Source organism: Eptatretus burgeri, chromosome 9 (assembly GCF_056783735.1).
Source record: "Eptatretus burgeri isolate ZD-2024b chromosome 9, Ebu_testis_v1, whole genome shotgun sequence".
NCBI classification, from domain to species: Eukaryota; Metazoa; Chordata; class Myxini; order Myxiniformes; family Myxinidae; genus Eptatretus; species Eptatretus burgeri.
Window position 1 is genome coordinate 39,165,817 of NC_140969.1, and position 18,983 is coordinate 39,184,799.

At 42.3% G+C, this 18,983-nt stretch overlaps 1 protein-coding gene across 4 annotated transcripts in view; it reads left to right on the plus strand.

Annotated features, from left to right (window-relative positions):
- Positions 1–16,612, plus strand: part of AHCY (adenosylhomocysteinase) — a 59,233-nt gene extending 42,621 nt beyond the window's left edge. For all 4 annotated transcript variants that reach the window (XM_085894840.1, XM_085894841.1, XM_085894839.1 and 1 more), the window contains 4 exons: positions 5,077–5,164; positions 14,191–14,308; positions 14,484–14,678; positions 15,207–16,612. In XM_085894840.1, the coding sequence (XP_085750966.1) occupies positions 5,077–5,164; positions 14,191–14,308; positions 14,484–14,678; positions 15,207–15,338 (533 nt within the window). In that variant the 3' untranslated portion in view covers positions 15,339–16,612. The remainder of the gene's footprint in view (positions 1–5,076; positions 5,165–14,190; positions 14,309–14,483; positions 14,679–15,206) is intronic.
- The last annotated feature ends 2,371 nt before the right edge of the window (positions 16,613–18,983 follow it).

Below are 18,983 nucleotides of genomic sequence, written 5' to 3' on the forward strand. Positions count from 1 at the left end.
TTATATATATATATATATATATATATATATATTATATATATATATATATATATATATATATATATATATATACACGATGGACTTATTGTGACTATCTTTGTACCTGCATAATTTTCTACATGAACATCCAATGCAGGCAGAATTGATCCACCAAGCTTGTTCCTTGATCCACCACCAACAGGAAGAAGAATCTCACAAGAGCGAGGATCCAGGTGGGACGGTGAAGCTTGAAGTATGAGCGCTGCTCAGTTATTTTGGCTTCCTTTGGTTCTCTTCCCCTCGTTTCTATCAGCGGTTCCTGACTTGCTTCCCTCAGATTACTCCCATGGACCAGACGGACTTTCTTACTTTGCAGGCCTTTGTTTTCGACCCAGATTTCAAGGAACATTAGCTGCATCTTGGTGGAACCACGACAGACGAACTTTCCTATTTCCTTGACTTGGTATTTTCATCAGTTGAAAATCAACATTGTGTGACGCGTTTCCCACCGGGATTTTCAACCCGGATTCCGAGGAGCATTGGCCGCATGCATCTTGGCTGAACTTTCAGCATTACTCCCGTCGCTATGTTGGCTGAGCATTACGTTGACTGGGTGTGACTGCCAGCGTTCATCGGGAGGATGAAAAAGGTCGACCTTCCGATGATCTGCGGCTGCATCATCAAGGTGTGGGAGGAGATACCTTCGCACATCATCAAGTGAGCATTTCTGAAATGCTGCATCTCCAACAACGTGGACGGCACAGAGGAGGCTGCAAATGACGTTGACAGTGACTTTGATGGTGATGGGGACTTGCTCGACCCCAATTCGCACAAGGAGTTGTGCCGTCAATGTGATATTACCTTGCACATATGAAGCGAAAAGCAAGGTTAAGCAATTGGTTCACGACCGTCTGTCCATCTGTCTTGTCAGTTTATGTTCCAGTTATTTAAATTGAATGTTGCATTTTGAACATGAATAGAAGGGCAAGTTTGCCATTTTACATTATTTTGGCTCTGAATTTGTTCCAATAGTGGGGCAACTTAGCATAACAATTGTGCATTTTGTGAGGAAAGCACCAAATTTGGCACACTAGTAGCCTATCATATTATGAACAGATTTGGATATTGGGCCATCTCAAATTCAGCCGCTGATGGCTGTGGCAGCCATTTTCCACTGCCATCAAAAATTTTGAGATGGCCCAAAATCCAAATCTGTTCATAATATGTTAGGCTACTAGTGTGCCAAATTTGGTGCTTTCCTCACAAAATGCACAATTGTTATGCAATATTTAGCTGAGTTGCCCCCACTACAATCGCACATGTGCAGAGAAGATTGAGATTCTATTTTTACTCTGCCTGCCTGGCAGTCAAACAAAATTGAAAATCATTCCAAACAGGAAACTTTGTTTTGAGGGATGTTCAAAAGGAAGTTCAATAGGCACGAAGAATGAATGTAACGAGTCATATGGGGTGATTTCATCGGCACTCTGTAAAATGGCAGTAAAACCCAGTATTCATTTCACACACGCACACCACACGCACACACACACACACTGTTATGGATTTCAGACTCCGATCTAATGAATGCATCCACACATCCAGGTCCTCAGACAGTTATTTCCTTCAATGCATGTTCAGGATAGATCCATCCCCATGTCTGGTGGGATTATAAATGTGATGCGTTGAGAAGGGTAAAGACACGTTTATGTATGCGATTTCTTTCATGGACGCCGACACCCACCTTTTTCCAGCAACATTGACACACATTTCTTTCACGGACACCGAGACCTGCCCTTTTTTTTCGATCGGTGTTTGACACCCGCACCACAGACATGGCCTCATAAGCCGCAGGTTGTCACAGTAAATGTGTGCATGTGGGACGGGGTGAATTTGGGGGAACTCTCTGCCCGCCGAGACGGGCCGCATATATAAAAAGAGGGGGGAGGTCCGTTCTTGGTGTGGGTGTGAGCTGCGCCAACAACAAGACGGTTTCAGTCAGTTTGTCCATTCCGGTGTGGGAGTGACCAGCCCCGACGAGTGAGGGACGGGTCAGTCACCAACGAATGAGGGACGGGTCAGTTACAAACGGATCATGTGGGTCACTGGACGTCACCAGTTTCGTGAAGTGTGAGGAGCTGCCCGTGTCGCAGCACCAGGGTCTAAACCCGCGACAGGCGATCTCGGTGCCCCCAGATGTTGACTGGTGTTCAAGGCTGTTGGCGAGTTGGTGCACAGCAAGGCTGGGTGCTGGCGACAGACAAGACACGCACACACACATTCCAGGACGTTTTCTTTTGACGGACGACTTCTCTTTGGTGAGCGAGATGATTCTTCTCCCACCCCCCCCCCCCCCCCAAATGATCTGGGTACCCTTTGTTTGTTTGTGTTTAGTTGTTAACCAAGTCAATCCCCGCTAAGCATCTGCTCTCTGTCTCTTTCCTATCTTTTCAATTGATTTTTCCTGATTATTTATTTGCTTGCGAATATTTTGATTGCTTCGAATTCACTTATTTACCACACGGAAATAAAAAGTTCTTTTTATTTATTTATTTTCTTAATAAATTATTTGTTGCCATTCCAACCTGTCCATGCTTGTCCTTTCCTTCCATTAATCCAGCATTGTCTGAACCTCGATAGACTGGGAGGTAATTACCACAGATTTGACTAATAATAATAATTTGCATACACCAGCAGGAAAAAAAAAAACTCTCGGCCGCCCTAATTAAGATCTATCAAGATGAGATTGGTGCTTTGCCGAGGGCGCGCTTCCCGTTCAGGTAATCACGTGACCTCTAGTTAAACGGAATAAATAGACGGTGGACACGAACTCGTGATTAACTGGGTGACGTTCGTGGTTACAAAGCAACCCTCCATACCACAATGTTAATTGTGAGTGGTGGCCCCTGGTCCGGCTCTTCCGAGGACAACTGGGGATTAAACCCCCTGAGTAACAAACTGGTGTCTCGGTACCCGTGGCTGTAACATATATATATATATATATATATATATATATATATATATATATATATATATATATATATATATATATATATATATATATATATATATATATATGAGAGGGCCAGTTTCGGGCTGAAGAAGAGGCCACCAATATGGCTCGAAGTAAGAGGCCGATTGACATTCCGTTGTGGAGTGATCAAGAAAGCCTCCATCTTCTCAACTGTGAGTCTGTTTTTTTAACGATCTTTAAAATCATTACTTTATTAAAAGTGAAGTATATACTTGAACACTTAGTGAGGCCCATCTTCAATATTGTGTGCAGTTTTCGTCACAACTCGAGAAAGACATAGCTGCCATAGAGTGTTTAGCGCAGCACTACGAGATTTATTCTGGGCCGAGGTTGGCTAAGAGCAGCGGCTGATGGAGACGGGGCTCTTTTCACATGAAAGGAGGCGGTTACAAGGTGATATGATCGAGATGTTTATGATCATGAAGGGTATACACATAATAAGTGCAGAATAATTTTTAAGCACAACAGACAGTGAGTGATAGGACCAGTGGCCAGAGCCTGAGTGTTAAGACAGTTGTTAGGTTAGGGGTCTTTCATTCAGAGTGAAGGTAATGCATGAAATAGTCTCCCTGGGAAGGTCGTGGAAGCAGAAACGGTGCATAAGTTTTAATTGAAATTGGATAGGTATATACACTGTACCTGGAAGTATTGGTGATTGAAGGGTGCAGTATATGGATATTGGCAGGGCTTTTAGGTAGTTTGAGTATGGCCGGCTGAATGTGTGCATCTGGGGGAGGGGGTCTTGTTCAGGAGGTGTGTGGTGTGTGTGTGGTCAATGTGAGTTTCTTACTCAATGACCACCCCCCCCCCACCCCCAAGAAAAAAAACTTTTTTTTAATTTAAATTAGCAGGGTTACCTGGCGTTTCAAACGCTTGCTCCCTCCTCGCTCCCCACCCCCACCCCTTCCCTCCAGATTCCCACCCTTCCCCTCACTCCTCCCACAAATTATTTTTCACAGGAGTACTTTTAACTACGCTTGGCACAAATAAATAATTAATATTAAACCCGCTTTCGATTCCTACCAACCTCTAACTTGTCTCTTGTCACGTCAAAAGCTACCAACCAAGGGATAAATTCATCGATTATGGACAAACTAAGTGATTGTATGAATGTGTAACCTCATCGCCATGTAATTCATTACTTCCGCCACCGAAGGTGAAGGAGGTTATGTTTTCACCCCTTTGTCTTTGTTTGTCTGTTTGTGTGCAGAATATCTCAAAAATTTGTTTTTGACGGATCCAGATGAAATTTTGTGGACAGGTTGGGTGTGTGACAAGGACGAACTGATTCGATTTTGGTGAAGATTCGGATCCAGATCCGACTACTAGAATTTTTAAGTTATTCTTCACCATTGAGAGATGGAGCTAAAAATGATATTTAGCACGATATCTCAAAGTTGTGGACAGATTGGGTGTGTGGCGAGGAAGAATTGATTCAATTTTGATGAAGACCCAATTCCAAATCTGGATATGAGAATTGTTTTAAAGCCATTTTTCACCATTGAGAGATCGGGCCAAAAACGATATATGGCATGATATTTCAAAAATGTATTTGGCCCGAAATGTTCTTGGGGGTCATGCATTGTGTGGCGAAGGTATGCGCTCTACCGAGTGCCCTTCTCGTTTGGGGTGTGTTCAGTTACCAAGTTTCTTGTAGAGCACTCAGGTGGCTTAAGCACTCAAGCAAGCACTCCATTCAAAACCGTTGATAGGGAATGGCTGGCCGAGCCATTTTCCCTTTATTCTCCATTTTGTTTGATGCTTCGTTTTCCTTGTTCTCCCCTTCAATGAGCCTTGTAACCTGTATTAAAATGTTATTTGATTTTGGCCATGAATGCAATTATGTTGTTCGCAGAAGGATATGCTGCTTATTTCTTGCTCAAATTATTCTCGACTGCCACTACTTTACCACCTTGGCCTCGATTAAAACTCCTGTTCCAAGATTTTCACCGAACCAGCCAATCGAGTACACGCTATGAGCCGTTTTGGATTTATTTATAAGATATGGTTTGATGTTTTAGCTCTCTCCTTGCTTCGCTTTCTAGCTTATTTGATCCTTCTTGCAGGCTATGAAGTTACAACAATGGAAGAAGCCTGTAAAGAGGGAAACATATTTGTGACGACCACAGGTTGTAAAGACATCATCATGGGACGGTGAGTTTTCATGCTTTATTTTTCTGCATTTGGTTCGAGTTTGTTAATTGGTACATATTGGAATTATGAACCTCTAAATGTAATGGATTTTTTTTTTTTGTTGTTGTTGTTGTTGAAGTGTTCATGCGAGCCTGCATAGTGGGATCCAGTGGCGTACTGAGGCTGTCCGGTGGTTGGGGGCAAAACATAATTTTGCCTCCCCACTACCCTAAGTGCTTAAGGAAGTGATGTGAAAAGTGGAAAGAAAGATAGGAAAGTGGTATCGTGAGAAAAAGAGGTAATTTTTTTTTAAAAGGCTTGACGCTGTTTTCCCACATTACGGATATTGCACGTGATTGTCTTCTGAAGTACAACAGTGATTCGGATATGTAAGAACAAAACAGATCGTTCATCATTCATGCATGGTACGTGCTCAATCTGTGGCACCTTCCAGTACAGTGCATATCCAAAAAACACAAAGCTCTCATGGGGGAAATCGTTATATCTGTTGGAAAATCACTCTGGATTTATGAACTACTTTTCAGGAACGCGTGGTGTTCATAAATTGAGAAATTGTGCAAACAAATTCAGCACTATGCATGTATAATTCAGAGCAAATGGTAAAAAAAAAAAAAAATGCTTGAAACAACATTCATTCTTTGTGAAAGTAACCATTAGCCACTCAGCAACTCCTCCTCCTTCACAGCACGACACTCTCCAAACTGTCTTTCTTCCTCTTTCCTCTCCTTTTCCTTGGCTGTTGGCTCTCAAACCTATCTCGTCATCGTGACGTGGCGCAACGACCCCTATTTTGTATGATGCCAGATGCCCATGTGATGTGTCGACGTAGCGAATCTGCCTGCAAGAAATTGTGACTCGAAGGTTCGCAATCATGTGGTTCATTTTTACCAGGACACCGTGACCGGAGAGGGTTCGTGATCACGCGCGTCCCGTGCGTAGCACTGGCACCTCGCTTATATTTTATTTTAATAAATCTAACACTGAAAAACGATGAATTTTTCTGGTTTTCATCAATGATTTCTCCAACTCTCTGGAAAATCCTCCTTTTCTCTTTGCTGATGAATCCACCCTCTGCCGTACCATCGGGCATCCCGCAGACCGGCAAGCGGCAGCTTCCTCACTCTCTGCAGATCTGGGTAAAATCACAAACTGGTCCAAAACGTTGAACATGTCTTTCAATCTGGACAAATCTCACACACCCACTATGTTTCTCTGAAAGGATCGTTTGGAACCCACCCCCCCCATCCACTTTCTCAACAATCCTCTGGAAGAAGTCCTTTCTTTCAAGCTTCTGTGTCTCACTATCTGCCATGATCTTTCCTGGGAAAGCCACATTTCCAACCTGGACTCCAAATCCAGTCGCCGACTGGGCATCCTCCGTCGTACAAAATCCTTCCTCTGCCCACTTGAGCTCCTGACCACTTACAAAGCTTTCGTCTACAGCCTGATGGAGTACTGCTCTCCCCTCTGGGCTGGTGCTCCTGCCTCCCACCTTTCTCAGCTTCACGCTGTGGAAATCAAGGCATTTCGGATCATTGGCATCTACCACGATGAGGCTGAGTCTTTGGGCCTCTCACTCTCTCACCGTGGGTAGTTCGGTGGTCTTTCTGTCTTCTACCGTCTCCTCTCCGGTATCACCCCCCCTCCTCTGTCTGTGATTTTGTCCCAGCCATATTTCCGCAGGGTGCTCAAGGTACGCCAACAACCCCCTTCTGGTAAAACTACCAAAATCACCAATTGCTGCTCACCTTCACTCTTTCAACCCTCTTTTTCCCCACCTTTGGAAAAAATATCACTCTGTTCAATTCAATTCTTCCCTCCAGGCCTTCAAAACAGCTGTTCACCACCATCTCTTGTCTTCCCCATCCAAAACCTCGATCTTTTCTACCCCCGTTAATCCACCCCAAACCCACCTCCTTCAAATTCCCTGCTTTCCTTCCTCAAAGTCCCTGTAATGTCCATCTTGTATACCCCGTATACCCCGTGTTCCCCGCCCCATCCCTCTCCCTTTCACAGATCTCCTAATGTCTCTGTTCCCCATTGTTTTGTCATTCTCACTCCCGCCCCTCTTGTCTCATGCCCCCCTTTCTGTGCATTGTGTTAGCTCTCATACGAGCCTCGCCAAGGTATACAAAAAGGGGGGGGGAGGCGGGATTTCCTGAGGCCTGATATTTCTTCTGATTCTCCAATATTTGATGTCACGTAATCATGCTTAATACAAACATCTTGATGATCCATAATTTTATGAGAATACATCAATTCTGGGAGAATTTGTTAAAATGGTTGTGAATTTTCCTGCTCTGGAACCCGGCGTCTGGGGACAAATGCCCACCTCTGCACCCTCCCCCCCTCATTACGCCACTGGTGAGGTCCATTCCCCACCTTCAAAAATTATCTCCCTGAGCTCTCTATTGGCATCAATGAATTGTGTCCCAGCTAAGCCCTTTGTTAGAAACCAAATATCTACGACTGTCCGCCACCTATACTTAAAAACCAGGAAGTGCTTTCAATCACTGCCATTTGTACTCACCACTTCTCCATGTGGTAACTCCCCCTTGTTACCTTCTCTATACCCAAATCATCATCTTATTATCCCCTTGGATTATTTCCAAGGAATCTTAGACATTGGAGGTTGTCATTTGGCCCATCATTCTTATGCTTTATCCACATCATAATTATTTTTTTATTAATTTGCGTATCTATGTATATATATATACATATATACATATATATATATATATACATATATGTAACCGTTACATATATGTAACATAATTTCATTTTTTTTTTATTAATTTGCGTATCTATGTATATATATATATATATATATATATATATATATATATATATATATATATATATATATGAGCCTGGTGTTGGCGCAGTGGTTAGGGCAGCGGCTTGGGATCCAAGAGGTCCTGAGTTCAAGCCCCGTTGGGCCACTGAATTAATACACCAGGGGGTTGACTCAGCCTGTCATCCTTCCGAGGTCGGCGAAATGAGTACCAGTATACTGGGCCGGTGTATACCCCGGTTAAAATAGGTGTACCATATCCCTGTGTCGTAAGAGGCGACCAGGGTTGCGTCAGGAAGGGCATCCGGCGTAAAAGCTGTGCCAAATCACTATGCGGATCACACGGATGATCCGCTGTGGCGACCCCTAACGGGAGCAGCCGAAAGAAGAAGAAGAAGAAGATATATATATATATATATATATATATATATTATACAATCCAATTCTTATTAACTTCATCTAACTTATCTACATCTCAATAACATCTACTGGCACTGGATTTGGCATGGGTCGCAGCACACAATGGCCTACTCTTTTTGCGAGATACTATGCAATTTTTAACATCCACAACTGAAGCAAAAGCAGGACCGCCAACTTTGTTTCCATCCGAATGGCACCATGCTCTGTGATGCAGTTCCCCCTGTTGACATTGCATAAGAATAGCAGTCTTGGTTGAATCAGACCCTGTCAGATAAAACCCAGATTACACAGTTCAATCGTGAAGATACAAGGAACTTGGACATAAGAGGAAGTCATTTTGCCCTTCATGTTCATGCTCTGTCAACACCATATGAATTCATCCTATCGGTTTGGTGTCTCAATTTCCTTTTGGTTGAAGCAGGTTGTACAATGAAGAATGAACAAATAATGATGGCACAATTCACTTTTTGAAATGACAATCATTACACATGGATACAATGACCAATGCACGTATACCATCTGATCCAGTAGCTTCTGTTCAACCAAATTAACTGGCATAGACCTCAAGTGTTCAAATGTTATACACATGAAGTCCTCACTTAACGTTATCCTGATTAACATTGTTTCATTAAGTCACTGATCTATTGGAGCAATCTCATTTTAAGTCGTTCAACGTTCCATTACAAAGTCATTTTACCTCTAATTTAGTACCAACTTAATGGTTTTCCTCATTTTAACAAAGCTACGGTATAAACCATACCCTGAATACAGGTGTATAAGCCATGCCAGGTGTGTAAGCCCACCCAGAGCACGTGCAGTGTAGGCCTTATAGTGCTGTCGGTGTTCACACCCTTTGACTTTTTTCACATTTTATCGTTGCAGCCTGAATTTTAAATGGATAATTTTTTTTTAATTTTTTTTATTTTTGTCTGAGCTACACAAAAATACCCCCTTATGACAAAGTGAAAGCATGTTTTAGAAATTTTCACAGACTTATTAACAATGAAAAGCTGAAATGTCTTGCCTCAATAAGTATTCAACACCTTTGCTATGACGCTCCAAATTGAGCTCAGCTGCATCCAATTTCCTTTCATTCTTGATGTCTCGACGACTTGATTGGAGTCCACCTGTGGCCAATTCAATTGACTGGACATGATTTAGAAAGAAACACACCTTTCTATATGAGGTCCCACAGTTGACGGTGCACGTCGGAACAAACTCTACCATAAAGTCCAAGGAACTGTTGGTAGAATTGTGAGGAGGTATAGATCTGTGGAAGGGTAGAAAACATTTCCTCGTGTGTTGACCATTTCCAACAGCACAGTGAGCTCCATCATTAGGAAATTGAAAGAATATGGAACTACCGAGACACTTACTAGAACTGGTCGTCTGACCAAGCTGGGCAAGGACCTTTGTCAGGGAGGTGACCAAGAACCCAATGACCACTCTGACAGAACCACAGAGTTCCTTGGCTGAGATGGGAGAACCTGCCAGAAGGACAAGTCTCTACAGCCCTTCAAAAATCTAGGCTTTATGGGAGAGTAGCCAGACCGAAGCCACTCCTGAGAAAAAGGCACGTGAAAGCACGCCTGGTATTCGCACAAAGGCAAGGGAAAGTCTCTCCCAGCATGAGGAAAAAGATTCTGTGGTCTGCTAAGATGAAAAGCATGAGGCAAAAGATTCTGTGGTCTGCTGAGATGAAACTTGAACTCTGGCCTGAATGCAAAGCGCTACATCTGGCAGAAACTGAGTACAGCTCATCACCCTTCGAACATCATCCCTACCGTGCAGCATGGTGGTGGCAGCATCATGCTATGGGGATGCTTTTCAGCGGCAGGGACTGGAAGACTTGCAAGAATAGAGAGAACATTGAATGGAGCCAAATACAGACAAATCCTTAAGGAGAACTTGCTTCAGAGTGAAAATGGCCTTAAACTGCGGTGAAGATTTATGTTCCAACAGGACAATAACCCCAAGCATACAGCCAAAGCAACGATGGAATGGTTTCAGAACAAGAACATGAAAGTCCTTGAGTGACCCATCCAAAGCCCAGACTTTAATCCCATTGAGAATCTGTGGAAAGACTTGAAGATTGCTGTTCATCGACACTCCCCATCTACGTTGATGGAGCTTGAGCAAATCTGCAAGGAAAAATGGGAGAAAATCTCCAAATACAGATGTGCAAAGATGCGCATATGGGACATTGGTGCAGACGTACCCAAGAAGACTCGAAGCTTTAATCGCTGCCAACGGCACCTCCACCAAGTCATTGACACAAGACATTTCAGCTTTTCATTTTTAATTTATTTGTTTAAATTTCTAAAAACATGTTTTCACTTTGTCATTATGGGGTAATTTGTGAAGATCAGTGACAATTTTTTTTTTTTAATCCATTTTAAATTCAGGCTGTAACACAACAAAATGTGAAAAAGTCAAGGGGTGTGAATACTTTCTGAAGACACTGTATATACACCGAGCTGTGCATCGATAACATTGGTGGGCCTTGGGCTAAAGTTACTCAGGTGTGCACGAATGGTGTTTGAGGAAGGAAGTAGACAACTTCTGCCATCACATGGAGAAGAGCTAACCAATGAAGATCTGAAGCGCAACTTGAGATAATGAGAAAAAAAAGCAACTCAAGATGATATTCAATTGTGTTTGTAAAATTATTTAAACTTTATATTCTGTCTAAAAAATAATGTTGTATTAGATTCGGTGTATTAAAACATTTGAGGGTAAAATATGATGTGTCAACCAACACTGTACATCTCCGATACATTTAACGATGGGTATTTTGTACATGGTAAACCACTGGATTTCCGCATGAGGTTGAGCTTGGAGCAACCCTCTGCAGGTTTAAGAGACATGAGTGTCTTGATACACAATAAATACATGAAACTCTGTCACCAGAGGCAGGTCGTTGGTCTTTCTGTCTTCTGCAGTCTCCTCTCTGGCTCCCCCCCCCCCACCCGCTCTGTCTGTGATATGTCCCCCCTATATTTTCTCAGGGCGCTCAAGGTCTGCCAAAAAAACCCTTTCTGGTAAAAATAACAATCAAGAATCACTGCTCACCTTCATTCCTCTTTTTTCCCACCTCTGGAACAAACTCCCACAAACTCTTCAATCCCACTCCTCCCTCCAGGTGTTCAAAACAGCTGTTCACCACCATCTCATATCTTCCCCCATCCAAAATCTTGATCTTTTCTACCCCATTAATCCATCCCAAACCCACCACCTTCAAATTCCCTGTTTTCCTTCCTGAAAGTCCCTGTGGAGTACCATCTTTATTCTGTGTATCCCGTCCCATCCCTCTCCCTTCCACAGATATCCTATTGTCTTTGTTCCACACTATTTTCTTTTCTTCTGCTTCACTCCTTCAACACATCTGCTCTCTTCGGAAATCTATCCTCCTCCATCTAAACTCGGTGCCCTCCCCATTTTAGCCAGCTGTTTATCAATTGTCCCATCAAGATGGAAGTTTAAAATTTGGGGGTTGTTTCATATAAAGGTTAGAAAATGTTTTTTTTACATTGTAAAAGAAATATTAATCTTCTTCTTCTTCTTTCAGCTGCTCCCGTTAGGGGTCGCCACAGCGGATCATCCATCATGATCCGCATAATGATTTGGCACAGATTTTACACCAGATGCCCTTCCTGACGCAACCCTGGTCGCCTCTTACGACACAGGGATATGTAAAAGGAATGCTAATGCTGGTCTAAATTTATTTATTTATTTATTTTATAACAGAACATGGACTTGGTACTTTTTGATCTACGACTAGTACTTCTACAATGACTCCAATTATTCCCAAAATCTCATGTTGTCCGAGTCTTTCACGATCCCGCTGGATAAGCGTGACGTTCGATGGACGATGGCAGGAATTTCAAATTTGTTCAAGGTGCCGGCGATAACTCGCCAACTCTTTTGCCAAAGACACCGTGGAATCTTTAAAGTGGAACCCAAACTCTCAGACCACCTCGTCACTAATCTATCCCTTAACAACCTACACAATCGATATGATGTCCTTTTTTTTTCTGATTTCTAAATTATAAAGTCGGTAAATATACGATTAAAAGGCAAAATCTTCCTCTTCTTCAGATTAACCATGGCGTCACATCTGCACTGTTACCGGGCGGGGTTGCATCACGGCACGATTTAACTCAAACGGCAAATAATTTTAAGATTTTCCACAAATATGCCGAGTCGATGCATCCTTGGTGCTTGCTTGAATAGTAATACAAACCAAGATGGTGTCACGCTCCACCAATGGCCGAAAACCCACAAAAATTGGACGAGGTTTGTCCGAAATACCTGTGTGGATCGGGCTGACAAAATGTTCAGTTTTGTGTTCAGAACTTTTTACAGAGAACTGTTATGAAACAACAGTGACGGATAGATCTTGTGGCTATCTGCCATAATTGAGAGAGGATGCCATACCCACAATTTAGTGAAAGACACAGTCATCGCTCAAAACTAACACCATCTCTACCCAGCTGGCGACATGTGGAAAGTATGAAACTGGATGATCCCATAATATGCAAGACACCTGGCTAGTCTGCGATGGTGGGACAAAGCATTCATCACCTATTTTGTCCATGGTGTCTGAGTGTGCCTGGGCGGTGTCAGCTGTCGAGCAATCTCGTGTATGTCTGCTCGAGGAATAAATAAACCAATTAATCAATTGATACAAAATCCCTCCCTTATAATCCGTGAATTGAATGGAAAATCAAAACCTACCGAGCTGTGGTGAACATAAGATCAGCATTTTCCTGTTTATGAACACTTCCGCCTTCTTCCTCTGAATAGTTTGTACAAGGCTTGAAACGATACGGCTCAATCATGTCCCCCCCCCCTCCCCAAAAGCGGTTCACTTTATTAAAAAAAAAAAAATTCTCCAACCTTTCCTTAAAAATCCCACTCGTCAGTTTCAACATTCTGAGAACCTTCAGTTACTGATGATTGAATCGGTACCTGAATCTGAGTTCCACATGTACTGTCTCTCTCTGTAAGCCGCCATTCAGATCAATATGGCTTCCAGATGCGATGACACTGATTGACACAGTCAATCTTTGACGTTATTGATCACCTTGTCTTCATTGAGCATCCTGCACCATTTGTCCTTGCATCACTATGTGATGCTTCCAGAATATGGCTTCCAGTAAATCGACACACTAGCGCTTTTTTTTTTTCGACTTTTTGATTGGCAAAAAAAATTTCAGATTTCTTCCCCCCCCCCCCCCTTCAAATTAGACTGTGATTGGTTCTCAATGGTTTTCAGGGAAGAAAAAAAATGAATGCAAGGAAAGAAAATTGCGTTTGGATTTCTCTTTAACGTCCACCGACCAGTGCTGGAGGACTGCTCCCCCGGCTTAACGTCGTTCCGATGCACTCATTGATGCACTGACCTGCATGTGAAGCCCCACGATGACAGAGTTCCATGTCTGTCGAGATTTGATCCCAGGATAGACAGCTCAAAGGTAAATGTGCATAGGTCTCGGCTATTCCGCAAGTCCACTTGGTGACTTTTGATAATTCTGGAAACGGTTCTATGATTTGTTGCCCTATTTTCCTTATTTATTTATTTATTTATTTATTTTGCTTCCTGCTTTTTTTTTCTGACCTGGATTGAACTCCAATTATAATCTGTACAGTTGTGGAGTTATTGTGCCGAGACATTTCAACTTGTTTTTGGGAATTTGAAATTTTGGATTGGCGCACCAGGTTGATCACGATTGGTGCATTGAAATTGACACACTTGATGTAGTCATCCCCTCTCCCTCTCTCTCTCACTCTCTCCCCCCCCTTTCACCAGACATTTTGAGCAAATGAAAGAGGATTCTATTGTTTGTAACATTGGTCATTTTGATTGTGAACTCGATGTCAAGTGGCTCAATGAAAATGCGAAGGAGAAAGTGACTGTGAAACCTCAAGTAAGTTCAAAACCTGAAGACGTATTCAAGGAAAGCGGCTGACTTTCACTTGAAACTTTTTTATGGAGTTGTTGACATTGCATGTAAAGGTTCATGAATGACCATTTGTAATTTGTCACTGGCTTTCTAATTTGGCACGAGAATTTGTCACTGCCTTTCTCTATGATCTCACCAGGTTGATCGGTACCTTCTGCCTAATGGACGACACATTATTCTCCTCGCTGAGGGTCGCCTTGTGAACCTTGGCTGTGGTGTGGGTCATCCAAGCTTTGTCATGAGCAACTCGTTTACTAACCAGGTCCTGGCTCAAATCGAATTGTGGACAAAACCACACTGCTACCCCTTGGATGTCCACTTCTTGCCAAAAAAGGTCAGACAATGTCATGGAGTACAATTGCTAGTGGGATTCGTTTATCTCTTCTGTGACTGTAAGCACAAAACGGTAGGGAGCAGAGACATGAGATCTGTGGAAGGGAGAGGGATGGGGCAGGATACATTGAGGGGGGGGAGCACTTATTGGGCAAAAAAAAGAAGATGGTGGCACTTATTGCTTCTGGCTTGTCATTGGTTGAGTAAAGGAAAAGTGATGAATCGTACATTGTATTACAGCCTTGTGTTGTGCATAAATTGATGATGCAGTGTGCTAAAAAAAATGCTTCTTGATTGTCCAAGTGTGATTGGATGGTACAAGCTGAGAGACTGGCTCTACAAAATGAGTAAAAGGGTTGACTTTGACACCGTTTTTGTAATTGTGATCACTTGGTCTTACTGAAACTCTATAATATATATTGTACCTCATGTAGTTCCGTATTGTTGGTTATTCAAAAATTAAAAAACCGAACGTGTTTTTTTTTTCTCATCAACCACTCCCCATTACCCTCCTACTTTTCCTCTATAGCTGGATGAGGAGGTGGCAGCTGCTCATCTCAGTAAGCTGGGTGTGCAACTCACAAAGCTTACAGAAGACCAAGCTGCTTACCTCGGCATCTCAAGAAATGGACCTTTCAAAGCTGATTACTACCGTTATTGATCACCTCGTCTTCATTGAGTATCCTGCACCATTTCTACTTGCATCACTATGTGATACTTTTGGAGTTCCAGGAGAGGACCGGTGCTTAAATTTTGCTGCGTGTTTTGAAAGTGACTAATTATTACTTTTGTGATCCCTTTCAACTTTGTTTTTGCCTTTTACCTGGCACTGTGCATTATTACACTGTCATGGGACTTGGTCATCTTGTTCTGTTTAACCCTCTTGTGTTTTTTTTTCACCACCATAATGTGAATCTTTCCAACAATTTATTTTGATTTGTTCCATGAAGTGGTGACAAGGCCAATGTCTAAAACGGAACAGATTGAAGTGTTGAGTTGATAAATATCACTTTTGTACATATTGTCTTTTGATGAGATAAAATCATTTACTATCTTGTTCTTGAATCTTCGAAATCCAAATGATACGTGATTCAGTCAATCTTAGACATGAAGCTTCTTCCTCCTCTTGTTTGTTTCGTACCTATTGTTACATTTTCACCTGAGCTGTACTGCTCATCTTTGGCAGGTTCATCATTTATGATGGAAAGTTGTCTTTTCCAATTGCTTGCAGGTGTTTTTTTTTTTTTTTTTAATCATTATTATTATTTTATTTTATTTATTTTCACTTGGCATTGAAGCTTTGCCATGTGTACAGGTGTACTGTTCAAACACTTCACCAACCTCCTCTTTTTGAAAGGCACTGTGCAATCTTCAATGTACGCATGCAGATACCAGCATCAACAACACCGATTGAACGACTTTCCTGTGTCATACCAGGATGTTTATTTAAGAAAGCACAATTGCCCTTTTTAATTCCATCCATCCTCTTCCTTTCTTGATATTTATATTTGGTGTACTGTTAATGTTTTTGTTTTGGGTTTGCATCATACAACCTACTTGGACAGTATCAGCAAACAATTTTCAAAAGTTTGTTTGTTGCTTTACACGCAGCTTTTTTTTGATGCTTGGTGGTCTCGTTATCATATTATTGTTACGACTACCCTTCTGCACACCACCCCCTTTTCGATTGGTTGGCTCTAATATTTGTATTGAAGAGCCGAACATGAGATGAAATTAGGATTTCAGAATAAGGTATTTCTGAGGTTGGATGGGCTTTGATTGAAACAAACCGTACATTGATCAAACTTTTGGTTTTGTTTGTTCCCCCCCCCCCCCCCCAAACCAGGTTCGATGGGAACGCGTTGTAAATTCCTTGATGATTTCAATTAAAACCGATTTGTGTTTTGAATAAAGTTGCCTCATATGATAGTAAAAGATTGTTTTGTTTTCTTTCATAATTACTCACATCTATACTAATGAAAGGCAATGTGTGTGTGCGTCTTCTCCATAACTCCAAAACCATAAAACTGAGCAGCCTGAAAGTTTGCATGCACACTAAGAAAACTCCAAGGAAGTGCAAGAGTGAAAATTGGTTGTTTAGGCCACCTGGCTCGTTGAGGTCTTGATGTCTAAAGCTGCCATGTTTATTTTTTTTTTTTTTTGGCCTGCTCAATCATGCCTTGATTTGGTCCAGGCCACAACGATTTCTTAACGATAGTTTTTTTTTTTTTCACTTTCCTCACATTATCGAATGCCTGTTCATAATAGCTCCGAAGCGCTGGGTACATTGCAATGCTTATAAATGCCTGGAGACACCAGCGTTCTTGGATTTATATCATTTTTGCACATGTGATCACATCACATCTTTTAAACAAAGCAGAATTACAAAATTTAAGCTCCAGAATTTAACTTGCAAGCAGTTCTGACACTGAAAAAATATATATATTTTGACATTTTTGGCATCTCCAGAATCTGGGAGGTGTATGTTTAACATGATTTGGTGATTGCTAATTGCGTGCCAAGCGAGCTGTTTCTTATCAACCGTTTTATTGGAGTGCTAAAGCCATTTGGCAAGTGCTCCACAATATTTGCACTGTCACTGAATACCGTACGTCGATCTACTTGAACAAAGGTCAGGGGTCACTCGCATGTGTTAGCCACATGTTGTTTTGTGGTGTAACAGTCGGTGGCTGGCTCGCTGAAAATGTGAAATTTTATTTTCTACAATGTTTCTCCTTTTTGTACAATCTTCCATGATGTGACCCATCACTTCGGCAAAAATAAAAACAAGAAGGGCATTCGGTAGAGCGCATACCTCCGCTACGTAATTCCTGATCCACGAGAACATATCGGGCCCAATACATTTTTGAAATATCATGCTATGTATCATTTTTGGCCTGATCCCTCAATGGTGAAGAATTACTTTAAAAATTAGATCATTCTCGTGTCCAGATCCGGATTCGGATCTTCACTAAAATCGAATCGGTTCGTTCTTGTCGCACACCCAACCCGTCCACAGAATTTCATCCGGATCCGTCCACAACTTTTTGAGATATCCTGTACACAGACAGACAAACAGAAAGAAAGGGGTGAAAACATAACCATAACCGGAGGTAATTAAACGCTTCGTTTTTAAAACTTTCTTCAACCTTTTTGCTTGGCTAAGCCGCTTGGCACACATTTAATTTTCAATGGCGATACTGCGGTTCTATACCAGAGGAAGGAAGGCAAAATAAATTATTTGATCACAATGAGTTAAAAATGTTTTCAGTTATAAAATAATAAATCGCCATATCACGGCAGGAAAGCCTAGAGGTACGCATGTTTGCTCTGTGTAGCCTGTATTCGAATCCCGACCGAGCTACAAACTGTCATCCCAGTGTTTCACATGCAGGGTGATTCATCAATGTGTGTGCCCTCTCCGATAGATGATAAACTGGGCGTCACATCTGCAGGAATCCCTCACCCCTCCGCCTTCCCCACCCCTCTGTCTTTTCCCCCTCCCCTCTCTCACCCATATCCCACTCCTCTCTCTCCCTCCCAACCCTGCCCCTCTCTCCCACCCCTCCCTCTTTCCGTCCCCGACTTCTCCCTCTCTCTCCGACCCCTCCCCTCTCCCCCTTTCCTCCTCTCTTGCTATCTGTTTCCCACCCTCCCCCTGCTCCCCAACCTTCTCTCTCTGTTGAGGTGACTAGCATGTATGAATCGGATTCGGAGTGATTGGTGGGTTGCAAAGGTCGCTTTGTGTACAAGCATACATGTCGGCAGACCTTTCCCAGGAAGATAGCATGCATTTTAAATGCTCCTGCCCCAGGTCTCAAAGTGTCTGTGCGTGTGTGAACATGTATGTGCAAGTTGCTGTTGTTGCCTGCTATCTCGACATGTGAGTGGGTTTCATCAAGAGGTGAAACAGAGACCGACGAGGTCTCACAGTATCTGTGTGTGTGTCTTCATGTGTGTGTCTGTCTACATATGTGGGCTTCAGAATGTGGAATGAAGTCCTCCCAGGGAAGGCTCAAAGTATCCACATTCATTTCAGTAAGGGGTCACGATTCATGGACCAAGCTGTGAAGTGTTTTTTTGTTGTCAAAGTTTTGTGCCAAGGGCTCTGTTCAGGATCGTCACTGAGCTCCAGACATCTTCCAACTGCAGTTTATTCGTCGTAATATTCCCAGGGATGGTTTTTAAGATCTTTGGTTCTTAGTCATCATTCCTGTCGCTCCAACTATCACTGGAACAACTTTAGCATTCTTCAGTTTCCAGGATCTTTTCACTTTATTCTTGACATCTTGGTCATTTTCTTGAT